This window comes from Ruditapes philippinarum, unplaced genomic scaffold, assembly GCF_026571515.1.
Source record: "Ruditapes philippinarum isolate M1 unplaced genomic scaffold, ASM2657151v2 ctg6424_1_1_1_1, whole genome shotgun sequence".
Taxonomy (NCBI): domain Eukaryota; kingdom Metazoa; phylum Mollusca; class Bivalvia; order Venerida; family Veneridae; genus Ruditapes; species Ruditapes philippinarum.
The window spans coordinates 6,243-21,537 of record NW_026858181.1 but is presented as its reverse complement, the minus strand read 5'-3'; the positions used below and the strand labels follow the sequence as shown (position 1 = coordinate 21,537).

The 15,295-nt window shown below is 33.5% G+C and overlaps 1 protein-coding gene across 1 annotated transcript; it reads right to left on the bottom strand.

Annotated features, from left to right (window-relative positions):
* Positions 1-5,665: 5,665 nt before the first annotated feature.
* LOC132752437 (uncharacterized) lies at positions 5,666-15,076 on the bottom strand. Its single transcript, XM_060742761.1, has 3 exons — positions 14,630-15,076; positions 13,039-13,096; positions 5,666-8,424 (listed from the first exon to the last, which is right to left on the bottom strand). Exons 1-3 carry the CDS (start codon positions 14,674-14,676, stop codon positions 6,643-6,645), a joined length of 1,887 nt encoding a protein of 628 aa, XP_060598744.1. The 5' UTR covers positions 14,677-15,076; the 3' UTR covers positions 5,666-6,642.
* Between the last annotated feature and the right edge of the window lie 219 nt (positions 15,077-15,295).

Genomic DNA, 15,295 nt, shown 5'->3' with positions numbered 1-15,295 from the left:
ACAAGACTCTTAAACTATGTTTTCCAAGGATACGACTATTGAATGCGGGAACTTCTATATCACCCCTTTATCGTTCAAGAACTTCATATTTAAGAAAGAGCCCACTATCCTAGTTGCATGTATGCTTAACAAGAAAAGGTACCAACAATTTCACGAAGGTTTTATTTCTATCATAACAGAAAAATGCCCAAAAATAAAAAAGACAGACATTGTATTCGTTTCAGATCGCGAGCCAGGTATAACTTATGCCATATAGACAAAATTAAGATTATGGAGCACTTTTTACAGGGTTTAGCTTAAATGTCAATCTTATCAGTAATCTGATACATTTACACAATTTATTACGTGTTTTATTTATTTCGTCGAATGTAACCATGACCATTGTTAGAATTTCACTTGGCGGGGATTAATTATATATACATTTCCGTGTCATTTAAGGAACATATTGGGGCTAACAGTGAGGTTTGGCGCGCCTAAAACGGGTTTAAACTCCCTAGTGGTTTAACTACCACTGACCGTTCCAAGGTGGTACCCCTCTGTGTTCCTTCACGTGTTTTTCTTGTCTGTATTGTTACTTGTTTTGGATGTTTACATGTTTTGTGATGTCTTTCTTGTTGGATTGTCGTTGACGGTAGGTATTTTTCTCAATTTCCCCCCATTTTTACCCCCCCCCCCACCTTTTCACCCTAACAGCCCTAAGGGGGCAGGGGACCTAAAAAATGAAAAAAAATTGTATTTCAGTGTAACCAGAAACACAATTCCAAATATTTCAAAAATATGTTTCACAGGCAGATAACCAGTTGCACAGCATTATTCAATGATATATGACAAACATTGAAAAAATAATAGTTTGTATGCATTGCTCCTTCAAAAAATGACTGACAGCAATTTATATTTACCCCCACCCAGCCAAAATCACACCTAAAATATACCAATATGGGCAATCTTCATGAAGGTGCAGCATACTCCAGAACCCGCCCGATTCCTTTAAAAATATCAGTAACACGCAGTGCAAGCCATGGCATTTTCAGAAATGACAAATAAAGTGTCTGTCATACGTTTAGATTTTTCACAAAATTTATCTGAAATTTTTACTTGTTTTGGCGCCAACTGTCAAAGCTTGATTTTTAACTTTTTCACCTCCATTCGGAGAGTCAGAAATACATACAAAGCTACCAAAATGCTTAGTTTCGGGTAAAAACCCAAAAATATATCTCATTTACTACACACAAACAAGAAAGAATTACAATGACAGAGAAAATCAGAAGTTATCAGTACCTTCAAAACACCATGTCTGAGTTATTTAAAAAAATTTGACCGGGCCATCATTCGAATATGTCCCTGCCCCCTTAAGATTTTTTATGTGATCCGCATTAAAGCGTTTCCTTTTATTTTCTTAAAAATATGGATTATTTCGGCATTAAACGTTAACTTCGAAAAGTGTGTACTGCGGTTACTTTGTATTTAATCAAATATTTTAAAAAGACCTATTTCAGGGGAAGTAACTAGTACAATGACCATGCCTGTTATATGATTTACTTAATATCAAGTGCCAGGAACCTGTGAGATGGTTATTTTTCTGTATTCCATCTTCATTTAAATACCATAAAGTATTTCAGAGTATTTAAAGTCTTTTGGAAGGAGATTATAGCAAGAAAATCAATATTACAGCCACATTTAATGTCCCAAAATGAATTTCACAGCAATCCAGACCCCATTTATTCTGGCATAACACCTTAAAGTGCAGTAAAGATACCACTGTTGACTTATATGACATTATATATATTTGTAACAATTGAAAGTGCTCAATTATGCATTATTATGTCAATTTTTCACAATATAAACTGTTAAATCTGGATAAATGTGCACATTCTGTGAAGTACAGTGTTTGCCAAAATTCCAAATTTTTATTACCTCCCTTGACTTGACAGTCTACTTACTGTAAATAACTTGAATAAATCCTACCAGTCACTTCAAATTTTGACTAACAAGTGTAGAAGGAATGTTTATGGGCACATTTGGGTCAATTCCAACACATTTTATAAATTTGAAAATTTCCTTAAGGGGCAGGGGACCTAAAAATGAAAAAAAAATGTATTTTCAGTGTGACCAGAAACACAATTCCAAATATTTCAAAATATGTTTCACAGGCAGATAGCCAGTTGCACAGCATTATTCAATGATATATGACAAACATTGAAAAAAATAATAGTTTGTATGCATTGCTCCTTCAAAAAATGACTGACAGCAATTTTATATTTACCCCCACCCAGCCAAAATCACACCTAAAATATACAATATGGGCAATCTTCATGAAGGTGCAGCATACTCCAGAACCCGCCGATTCCTTTAAAAATATCAGTAACACGCAGTGCAAGCCATGGCATTTTCAGAAATGAACAAATAAAGTGTCTGTCATACGTTTAGATTTTTCACAAAAAATTTATCTGAAATTTCTTACTTGTTTGGCGCCAACTGTCAAAGCTTTGATTTTTTAACTTTTTCACCTCCATTCGGAGAGTCAGAAATACATACAAAGCTACCAAAATGCTTAGTTTCGGGTAAAAACCCAAAAATATATCTCATTTACTACACAACACAAACAAGAAAGAATTACAATGACAGAGAAATATCAGAAGTTATCAGTACCTTCAAAACACCATGTCTGAGTTATTAAAAAATTTGACCGGGGCCATCATTCGAATATGTCCCCTGCCCCCTAAGCCCTTTAATGCCCTTATTGCCCCGTTTTAGTTTATATTATTTCACATTACATGTCCCACTCCTTTCACCCTTATATCCACTCCAGGTTTTTGTTTGGTGCCTTCTGCGTGCCCTACTTGAGTGTGTCGGGGCCCGCGTCCTGTGAACGTTGCCTTTGCCTTGTTGATCTTTATTCTTGTTTTTTTATTAAACTTTTGTAGTGTTTCAGGCAACTGGTTATTGCAATATGACTGAAACAATGTTGAAAGCAGTGTTAAATACCAAACAAAATAAAACAAATAAGTTTTTATACATGATTTTAATGTTAATATTGGTAAATATTTTTTTATTGAATTTAAAACCTTGTAAATAATTTTCTTCCATGTGCCATTCCTCATTTACTGATCTTTTGTATTCAATATTGGCTGAAGCTCTGGAAGAAAAAGGAAACATTGCTTTTGATCTCTAAATACAAGGATTACCAAGATAATATTGATAAAGGGAAAATTAAAAGGAAGGTTGTGTGGAAGGAGATTGCAAATGAACTCACCGCAAGTTTGCTCCAGATGAAAGTCTATCATGAGGGGCTACAAAGCCAAAACAAAATAAAAAAAACAAGTTTCAGTTCTGCTCCAAAAGAATTAATTGGTCTTGTGTCTTAATCCGGTTGTGCCTTTACTGTTTGTGTTTGGGTCCTCCTGGACGTCCTTTGGCCACTGGACCCTTTGATATGGGTCGGGTGGGGCTGCGTTCATTTGAACGCCGCCTTTCCCTTGTTGTTTCTTGTTTATCTATTTACTGGGATGTATTTCTGTGACACCAAAGTTATCATTCACACAATATAAGAGGGCATTCCCTTTACCAGTTAGCAAGCTCATCGTTGAGCTGAATAAGAGCTTCCGTAAAGGATTTGAGGGCCGGAAAAAAACTCTGCTAATCACTTGCATTATCAGCCTTCACAAGTAGTAGGCATCATGAAGGAATACATCAATATGCAGGAAAGAAGACAAAGGGAAGAGAGGAGAGAAAAAATGCATCAGGACAAAATGAATATTTTAAAAGCATTAAATGATGCTCAAAACAAATGAAAAATATCATATTTGATTATGTTCACATGAAAATATTTTTTTTAAAAATGAAGAAATTTAAAGACAGAAAGTACTTGAAAGACTGAGAGTTCAATTTTCATACATGTTCATGTTATTTGATACTACCTGATTACCCATAGAATGGCATATCATGCAGATCATTTTTGTACGCCTGAAATAAAATCCGGGACGTATTCAAGATGCCGACATTACGAATTAAAATATAAATAGTCGAACCCTGGACAAAAACTTTATACAATACAACCAAAAATGATTTTTTTAATATGTAAGATAAGGCAATAGAAAATAAATAACTAGATTCTCATCCAAATTTTGGAAAATAATGGGGCTGGTGGGTGGATTTTATTTTTTATTTTCCATCCTCGGTCTAGAATTACATACGAGGCGGTCAATATTTAGGAATTTCTTCTATTATATTTAGGTGCTATTATGAATCGTTTTGATATCGATAATTAAAAACTTGACATAGTATTATAACTATTGTTACAGTAGTATTAAAACGTGACAGGGCTCACAAAAATTTTCGAACGACAAAATGACAATAACAAAGATCTCAACAAGGCAAAAAAAATACGAGAAAATAAGAATCCATAAAGAAAGCCCAAAACGACAAAATTGAAAATGTTGCAGGCTCGGTTTGAATGAACCTGTTCACGGACGGTACTGTAAAGTGCAAACTACCGTCCACGCCCCCTAGCACCGGCTACCTAGCAAAGGCGACGTCCACAGCCTTTGACACAACTCAGCCACGTTAGCAGAGCACCAAAAGGTACCGAACCAGTCCTAAAATTACGTTGTTAAACATCATTATCATATATATAACCACAGGGAGTAAATTATTGTGTATTTAAGTAATAAGACAGTCATATTTTATAAAGCAACAGTAAAGCAAGTAAAACTTAGTTGGTGAACTGTCAGTCGTTTACCTCCCCCCCCCCCCCCCCCTCCTAGGACACCAGTGCTGTTTGTCGTAGATCAAGGCTACAAACACGGGAGTGGTTTAAATGAGTTACAAGAGGTAAAGTAGGTTATGTTTAAACGAAGAAATAATATTCTTTTGCTGATTTACATGTATAACAACTTTAATACACAAATAATACATTTTACATAATCATGAAATTATTTTATGTAAAGACATCCCCCTTTAAACGAAATTTTTGTCAAGGTATCATTTACTTTAAGGTTCTAAAGGGCAGATAATGTTAAACTTATTTTATGTAGGGATATAGTTTTTACTAATATTTTGCCATGACTTTCCTTTATGTTTAGGTAAATTTCCATAAAAACTATCAACGTTATTCTCTTCAAACTTAAAAAAGAACATGTTCACTATCAGTATAAAACGTAATTTCAAAAGGGCAGATAAACCTAAAAATATTTTTTCCAAAGTTATGTCCCTTTTACCTAATCTTTTTCTCCTGTCATTTTCTTAAAACATCACACAAAAATTTGCTACAAATATGCAGAGGCTCATACATATTGTGAATGTTTAAATACTGAAAATTTCATAACATTTTGTTTGTTAACTCATCTGGAGATATGGTCTTCCGGGACCGAATGGTTGACTTCAACTTACTCGTCCTTCGGGGGTGTTCGAAGCCCGTTAATGGCTTTGGATTCTTTCATGTTATCCAGCTTATAGTCGGTGTTCATTCTCAGCACTCTCTGGTGCCTAAGATCATGCACAAAGGAGAACTCGAAGTCTTCGTCTACCAGATAAGCTGGAGAGTCGCCATATGACATTTGCAATGTGAGAAATAGAAAAATAACAACCGACTTTTTCTTTTTCTTCTTTTTTTAAAGGGAAGGGGGTAGTTCTCAGTGTGGATGTCAACACAACACAAACTATCATCTGCAGGTGACTAATTTTAATGATAATGATAAATAAATGTATTACTAAGATAATATAAATAAATGCATTAAATAGTATGATAAAAGCACACATAACTGTTGTTTTACATAACTGTTGTTTTACAGGTAATCAAAATATGTAATCTTGATACATTGTTTATTTGTTTCAGCATAAACAAAAGTGTTTCGGGCATTCTTGACAATACATTTTTTACAATATGCATACGTTGTGTAACATAGAAAATGCTAAATTTGTTTTAATTAAGATTTGGAATACTTAGTCTTCTTCGTGCACATTTGTTGATCACTTTTGCAGGAAAATGAAGTTTATTAGATGCAATTGTTGTCATTGATTTCCGACATTTTCACACTTGTCACTAAATTTTAACAAGAATACAACACTTTTTCATACGCATTGCTTTTATTGAATCAGGGACATTCAAAGACGCAATGAATAAATTTTTTTTTATTAAACTGGACCGTTTATGACTCATGTTCTCGCAATTTTTCATAATTATACAACTGGAGACATCAAACGTTACAGAACGACTTGTGCCATCTGTAACAATAATTGACACCTTAATTCATCGTCACAAGTCAGTTCAAATCGTTATACAATAGTTACTAAAGAGTACATTTAAAACAAATAAGAAACATCGCTATTAAAATAGACACAGTCCACGAAATTAAGTTGCTTTGAACTGTTTATTTCTATCATTATTTTTACTATATTATGTCTTTACATTTAAGAAAAGTTGGAACTGTGTGCTTGTAACATGCTTATTGATTGGTATGGGAAATAACGTTAACGTAGAAATATTTGTTTGCAATGCGTATGGAAAAAACATGTGCCGTTGGTTATGAAAATGATAACTTTTGCCATTGATTAAGAAGCGCCCAAAGTTAGAAAGGATATAACTGTTGCCAAATCAATGAACAATCATTTTTTAATTTGTTGATCAGAGACATACTGTCTATGTCACCATTCTGAGGCCATTAGTTCCGGTGTATACTGCTGCCTGTGTAAGGACGCCGCTGAATTCATTGAGCCTATTGAGTGAGATGCATTATCTAACTTTGGCAATGTTTGGTTTTGCTGTATTTTCATTGGTACGGACGAAACGTGTCCACCTTCAGGAAGTGATGTTATCAGTAACGATAAAGGATTTCCTACAGGGTTGTTTCCAATATATTCTGCATTCAAGTCAACGACACGGTCTGGATCAAATGCAATTGAGTTTATGAACTCTGCGCGAAGAACAGGATAGTCATCTCCAACAGGTAAACCCTCCTCCATCTGGAGTTGTTCTTTGACAAACTTCTTGTCTTCAGAAATGGGAATCAAAGCTGCTTGTATTATTTTCTGCTCTTTCTTCGCCTTCTCAAGCCTATGTTCCAGTTCTTCACATTTGTCCTGCACGTCATTGGTTGTGTACATGACATCAGCTTTTAAATCAAGTTCAATGTTCATATCGGACTCAGCTAGATTGATGTGATAATTTAGTGTTGCGAGTTGGCGTTCTACTGCAAATCTTTGCAGTTTGTTCTTATCATAAAAAGCCTTTAACTGTTTGTAGGCTTTTTTATCATCGCGATTTACTGCTGCAGTGATTTTTTCGCAGAGTTGGCCTCTTTCTGAATTCAAGACTGCCATTTGATCAGTCAAAATCCCCTTTCTTTTTGCCATATCATAGACCGTTTGGCTGATATTATTAGATCTATTCTCCCTTTCCAACAAAATGTTCAGCGTGCCAGCTTTTGACTCTAATTCTAATTCTTTCAACTGTATTTCCTTTGAAAGATCACACAGTTTCCTGTTCATGTCTTCTTCTAGCTGTGTCAGTTTTTCCAACTTTACATTCAGGTCTTTTGTTTTCTGGTCATCATGTTCTAACCACCGTCTTGATATCCAGGCAGCCTTTTGGAATTTCAGGAGAATGTCAGGAACAAATCGAATGATCTTTTCATTTCCGAAGTATGGAATTTTCAAATGAAATACCGGCCTTTCACTGTCTTGGCTGAAAAGCTCTTGTTCTAAAGAGTTTTCATGGTCTAAGAGATGATCAGTTCTCTCTTTTAGATGCGAAAGTCTTTTTGCCAGTTTTTCGATATCAGACGTATCGTACAGTTTTTTAATGTCATGAAATTCTTTACTGAGTGAAACCAGTGCTTGTTTTGTAACAAGTCGTTTTCGAGCTTCCTGTGTTTCATTAAACCCAGAGCGTGCAGAATAGCTTCCAGACTTTTGGCATCCTTCGCCAAGCGTAGAAGTTAAACCACTGACGTCGCTGTAACCACTATCTATACTCCTAAATGAAAGTACACTGGGAGATGACATTACAGAATCATTTGTATTTTCACGGTCAGGATGATCATACCCGACCAGATAAAAATAACGAAACAATGGTGTGAAAATTCTTTCTACAAAGTTTTCCTGCAGCTTCCGCAGGTAGTCGACATACTGGAAGAACCACGTGAAGTAGTTCACGAGCTTTTCCTCTTCCGTTGTGACCTTCACGTGACGATGACGTCGTTTACAACGAATGATATTTCTAAGGTCCATAAAGCACTTCCGAAGGTTTCCAATGGTCTTGACTTTTCTAACATCAACTACAGTGCGTTTTGTAAGCGACAAAAACATTCTGTATAGTATATCAACATTAAACTGTGCATACGAGAGGTAAACTTTGTCCTCAAAAGAGCGAATCTGATCGTACAAAAAGAAACTTCTGTATTTCGCATCAGTCTGTAACAATCGCATCTGAAAACAAAATATGTAAAAAATTAAGAACCCAGTAGGAGTCACAAGTTTCATTCAAACAGCTCTGGTAACATATCATTTTATAAGAAGTGGTGCAACAATATATTGACACAGCCTCAGACGATACGTACCGTGATACGGAATCGTACCTCGATATTTCCGTAACATTTGATCAAATAATACGGTCAGTTTATTCAGCTTTAACACGGACTGCAAGTTTGTACACACATGTTTTACTTTTGAAAAAGACACACGGTAAGAGTGCAATAATCATTTAAGGTTTAAACATATTTACAGGAACTCAACTGAGAAGAGGCCGGGACTGGCAATATTGTTTCGGAATTTGATGTACGTATGGACCAATGATTAGTAATCTTAGCTCATTCGCTCACAATTATCTTTTTTTTGTGAAAAATGATCCAAAGCTAAAAAATCAGATTCGCACAGAATGTTGATTTTTTAAATATAATAATGTGTAATTCCGGGCATATTCACATATAGTTTGTACCTTTTGCATGTTGTTTAGTTATAAAAAAAAAGTTCATGTGATTTGGAATAAGATATCTGCAAGAATCCGAGATCCTTTGAATAGAAATGTCATTAAAACATGTATAAATTTCTCAGTTTTGAAAATTAACAGCAGTTTCAGTTTTATATTTTAATTTAATGTAATTTTCTCATTACACTAACAAGATTGTAAGGAACTATTATGCGATAGTTTCCTAGAATGATTTCAACATTTAAAACATATACTCATAAACTTTCTTTCTTTACTTAATTTGTAGATGTAAACAATGTTTAATTTTATATATTATTTACTTTCCTTTACTATTCTATTTTTAAAAAAATGCCAATTTATACTGATTTATTCTTCTAATCCATTTAACAAACAATTTTTATAGATTAACTGATTTGAATTGAAATATGGATAACTCATGGTTACAGAAGTTTAAATAAAACTATTCTTCTTTTTGCATTAAGCGGCTGCTCAAGTATGGTTTTATTAAAGTTCAATTATTCAAACATATCTTCATTTATATATTTTTATATTATACAAGCTTTTTATTTTTTGTATCCTGTTACAGTGTCCGAAAAGTTACTCATTGGTCAATTAACGGTATCATCTTTAGCTTCTGTTGCCTTTATAAATGATTTGGAATTTTATTTGAAAATAAAAATACATTTGTACAAATCCGTTCACATTTAGCTACTTTTATGACAAATAAGTTTAGATTCAATTCTGATAAACAATAAAAATGTACTTAAACCATTATTTATTGAACATTATAGTTTATAACTTACATTAGAAGGAAACAATTATTCGTATCTGAGGCATAATGTATCTTTAAGCATTTTAATAATTCATACATATAACATAATAATTGAGCCGCGACACGACAAAACCAACATAATGGGTTTGCGACCAGCATGGATCCAGACCAGCCTGCGCATCCGCACAGTCTGATCAGGATCAATGCTGTTCGCTATCAGTTTCTTTACTTGTTATAGGGTCTGTAAGTGAACAGCATGGATCCTGATCAGACTGCGCGAATGTACAGGCTGGTCTGGATCCATGCTGGTCGCAAACACATTATGTTGGTTTTGTCGTGACGCGGCTCTTATTAATGATATCAAAATCTTTGAAATAGAAGATCCCTCTAGAGCAATAAAAAATAGCAGATAACATTTATTTGAGTTCGTTTATAACATATTTTAAAAGATGTAACATCTCTCGCGCCCTCTATCCCCGGTTTAAGCAGAATTGAATCTACAACAAATATTCCGAATGACTAGAAAATATAACAAAACTAAGATGTAGAATGAGAACAACATTTTACAACTTAACACCTGCGGTTGTGAGAGTATAAAAATGGAGTAAAGGGGCGTTATATTTTTCTATTTTACTACCAGCCGCAATTTAGTAAATAAATGAATTATTTCTTAACGTTCAAATATCCTATAAAACAACATTTAAAGCATTGGGAAAAAATATATATTGACAAAATGAAATGATTCAATAATTTCTATATAATTTGATAACGTGCAATTTTATTTTTATCAAAATTTTATAATACTTGTAACTTGATAGGCGTCTGTGCTTATTTAAGACCACAATTTTATAATACAGCACGTTTGTAACGTCGCTCGTGACTTTTATATAAACTATATACACTGCAACCGACAATTTATGAAGCAAGGAAAAAGGGAAGATTGCTGTATTATAAATTCGTTATAAAGATTATAAAAGTTATAAAGGTTATGTTGTCGTATATTAACGCTTGTTTGCCATATATCTGCAAACAACCGTTTAAATAGTGCCATATAACCTGTCAAAAATCTTTATAATATCTGATAATCTATATCTTTGCGCGAGAGTGCGATTTTTTTAAACCAAGTATCAAAACCTTTAAACATTAATCAGTTATGAACTACCATATGCGAACAAAACTTAAATGGATTTTGATTTATTGAATTTCAAATTCACTGAGGTACAGTTATGATAATTAATATCCTACTCTAACAACAGCGTTTAATATCACCTGGGGGTATATACTCTATTAAATTGAAATAGAATGATCCGCCCCCTAATAATTTACCAATGATTGTTCTTTTTGTCAAATATATACGGTATTATAAAATTGTAATGAATTTTCACGACGTTCAACATGTCACATATTCAAATATATTTATTTAAAGATCTATATTTGAAAAGATGGATTCAATTTGCATGACTAGTATTAAAGTTCGCTTTTCTAGTTTGACATACTAACACAAAATGCATAGATATTTTTAGACTATATTATATACAAAGGTACACGTATTTGCGTTCAGAAACCTAATTGTTCGAGTATAAATTTCACGAATGAACTAATTTAGATCAACAAAGAATAAATGAATGTTTAAGAGAACCGTTCGTACCATCAGTCTTTACCCGAAAATGGCAAAGATTATTACCCCCACAGAATAATAAAAGAATAGACTTATTTTTATGAAATGACAAAGTTTTAATAAAAGTCCATTATTTATAATAACTATAACTCAAATAAAAATAGCTTGATAATATACAAATTTTAATTTCGTGTCAGCTATCAACAATTTATAGCATGATCCAATGGCACTTTGACAAAATAGCAGTGATATAAAATGATATGAGCCGCGTCACGACAAAACCAACATAGTGCGTTTGCGACCAGCATGGATCCAGACCAGCCTGCGCATCCGCGCAGTCTGATCAGGATCCATGCTGTTCGCTTACCAACTCTATTACAAGTAGAGAAACTGATAGCGAACAGCATGGAACCTGATCAGACTGCGCGGATGCGCAGGCTGTTCTGGATCCATGCTGGTCGCAAACCCATTATGTTGGTTTTGTCGTGACGCGGCTCATATATAAAATATCAACATAAAATACCTGTTCATTCATCGTTCATAAATAGATTTTATCACATCACAAATCTAAATGACGATGAGATTTCTTTTGATTTTAATAGGAGAAAAATGGTACATAAAGAACAATTTAGTACATAAATAACATATATGCACGTTTACAAAATGAAATTCAGGTTTTTAAAATAAGTAAAATTGTATAAATCACTTTTAAATAAACTCCATTGAGATTTTATACATATTAGATATATACATGTGCAGAAATTCATTTTTGCTTTCGTTTATGCATAAATAAAAAGCGTTTTAACGTATTAAATCAAATAGCACAAAACCCTACTTTCATTCTAATTCTGAGTATATTTTTCCGTTTAAATTACACCAGTTGATTTATGTAAAAGTTTCAATGTTTTAAGATCTTTCGGCCTCAATGGTGTTCCTTTAACAAATTACCCGACCTATTAGGTATTTTGATACAAACATTAACGCGCCATTTATATTTCATACTGTATCATTTGTTTAAATTATTTTTATACATTTGTGAATTTACTTTTTTTTACGAGTTCCAATTACTGTTTGACCAAAACAGTATGTGTTTATCAAAACTACAAACATGGGTTTAATTGATTGTTGAAAAAGCGATTATTGGTTCATCTAAACAACAAGTCCGTCCGGAAATCTGGAAATTTTAATGTTCATCAATAAAATGTTTAATTAAGAATTTAAGATGGAATAAATGATAAGTGTTTAAACTCTCTTACCACTTAAATAAAGTAAAGAATAGTTTTAATTAATGCGTACGTGAACACTTCTTCGGAATAAATTTATTGAATAATATATGATTCTGCTAATGTTGTTGAACACCATCTTAAACAACGAGATCAAAATAAAACGGTTTCTACTGTTAACAAAACAAAATTATAAATTCTATGATATTAGCCACGGCATTGTAGCCGGAATATATTTGAGCCGCGTCACGACAAAACCAACATAATGGGTTTGAGACTAGCATGGATCCAGACCAGTCTGCGCATCAGCGCAGTCTGATCAGGATCCATGCTGTTCGCTATCACTTTTTCCACTTGTTATAGGGTTTGTAAGCGAACAGAATGGGTCCTGATCAGACTGCGCAGAGGCGCAGGCTGGTCTGGATCCATGCTGGTCGCAAATCCATTATGTTGGTTTTGTCATGGCACGGCTCATTTATTGTGTTGTTCGAAAAGGGCGTACCTTTAAAAGCTCCCCTTGCCCATGGCTTGTAGAGCTTCTGGCATCCTCGGGTACATCACTGAAAGAGAATAGTGACATTTTATTATCCAAATTAATTCCCATTCCTCAGCGGTACAAGATATAAATATATCAAGCGCATCACAGCTCGGATGTTTGGTCGTCAAAACTGAACCATCTATCATTTGCAATTCATTTGATTTTGTTTTAAAATCGACTGAATGCAGTCTTTTAACATTGAGTTATGATTGATTTAACATTTTAAAAATCTGTTAATTTTGTTTTTGTATCTGACAGTTTCAGATCGATTAATGGGAACACAAAGGTTGCTAGAATGGTCGATGACCAACCGAACAAAAAGTTATAGGTTTATGTAAAGGGTGTAAAATTTCAAACAATTGGTCTTCTGTTCCGTTCCATTTCATGCTTTATTCCCAAATGTTTACCAAGTAATTTGTTAACTTCCGTTTGTAGTAAAATATATGCTCTCTACTTTTCCAAATCGGGTTGATAATTGAAATATATGAAGTATGTTTGCTAAACAGAAAAAAGAACTCAATTAATTTAGACAATGAGTTTTCCAATATAGCGTTAGTGTTTTATTTATTTAAATATATACATATCCATTTGAGTTTGAAAGTACAGTCGTTTGTATTTATTAAAGCATTAATTTGGATTTTGATTGCATTTTGATTGTAATGAAACTGTCCAACTGGCAAACTATGACAAAAATATATTCCTTATTCGCATTAAGCAAATATGAGCCGCGTCACGACAAACCAACATAATGGGTTTGCGACCAGCATGGATCCAGACCAGCCTGCGCATCCGCGAAGTCTGATCAGGATCCATGCTGTTCGCTATCAGTTTCTCTACTTGTAATAAAGTTGGTAAGCAAACAGCATGGATCCTGATCAGACTGCGCGCGTGCGCAGGCTGGATCCGCGTAGTATGATCAGGATCCATGCTGGTCGCAAACGCATTACGTTGGTTTTGTCGTGACGCGGCTCATATTTTACCAAATGTACGATGAAACTTGTTGCATACAAGTAAATGTTCCCAAAATGTAAAACATGATAATGATGTAATATAAAATGTTTGAAAACGTGATTGTCACACTGTCATTCGCATACTGTTAGTCAGTGACTAGAAACACTGCACAATTTACGAAAGACTTTTCGTTTTCCACAATAAAAGTGGTATTTTCAATAATAATTTTAAAACTTTAAACCTACTGACTTTGTACAATATTTTGAATTTGGAACAGTTTATTTCAGGTGTAAGAGATTTATTAATCAAATTACAATAAACTGAGCTACAGCAGTATATGGGCTAATCAGACTTTATTTAATAAATGTGTAATGAAACTGCAATGTATCAACCAAGTACTACTACATCATCTTTATACAAATCGAAATAAAATGATGCTCACCTTGCAATTTCAAAACATCAAACACGTATCAAGTTATAATAGTCTTACAATCTCCAACACTTTTATTACTAAAGCTAGACTTAATCAATGTTATAGCTAAGTTGAAGAACAGAATAATCATACACAATGAAAAAGAGCTTAATATGTTATCTATATGCCTACCTTGTTATAATGAGACGTGGAAGCAACCCGCTTCCCCTATACTTCATTATTGAAACAATTAAACTATAAATTAACTATAACATTAACTTAGATTATTTCCTCCACTTTCAAGTCATACGATAGATTTCACTGTCAATATTGAGTTTTAACACATAATTCATTTAACACCAACTGCATATCTTCATAAAGTATATTTGAATGAAATCTCTTAATATCATGATTTGAAATGTGCTTCCAGTTCAGATGAGAGTTTCAACGACTTAAATTGAGTGAAAGGAGCTTTATATAACACCATATGCTGAGCACTGTATGCGGATATCTTTTGAATATTAAACATGATTTCAAACGATGTTGTCAGTTGAATGACCACCATTTATAATGTATTAAAGTACATATACTCATTGACTCTTATGAATTAATGTCAATACTAGTTAATACGTACGTATAATGATAGTCTGTTTGATAAAATCTAGAACTCTTGTTTTTCCTATCAATCAAGTAAAGAAAGGAAATCTTATATAAAGATATATTGTAAGACAGTCAATATAGTTGAAATAGTTATTCCTAAGTCTTAGTTTTTTTCCAATTAAATAAAACCATAAATGACATTTTCGGAATCAGTTCTTTTTTCCAGATGTTGTTTTTCGGTTTAATCTGACATTAATT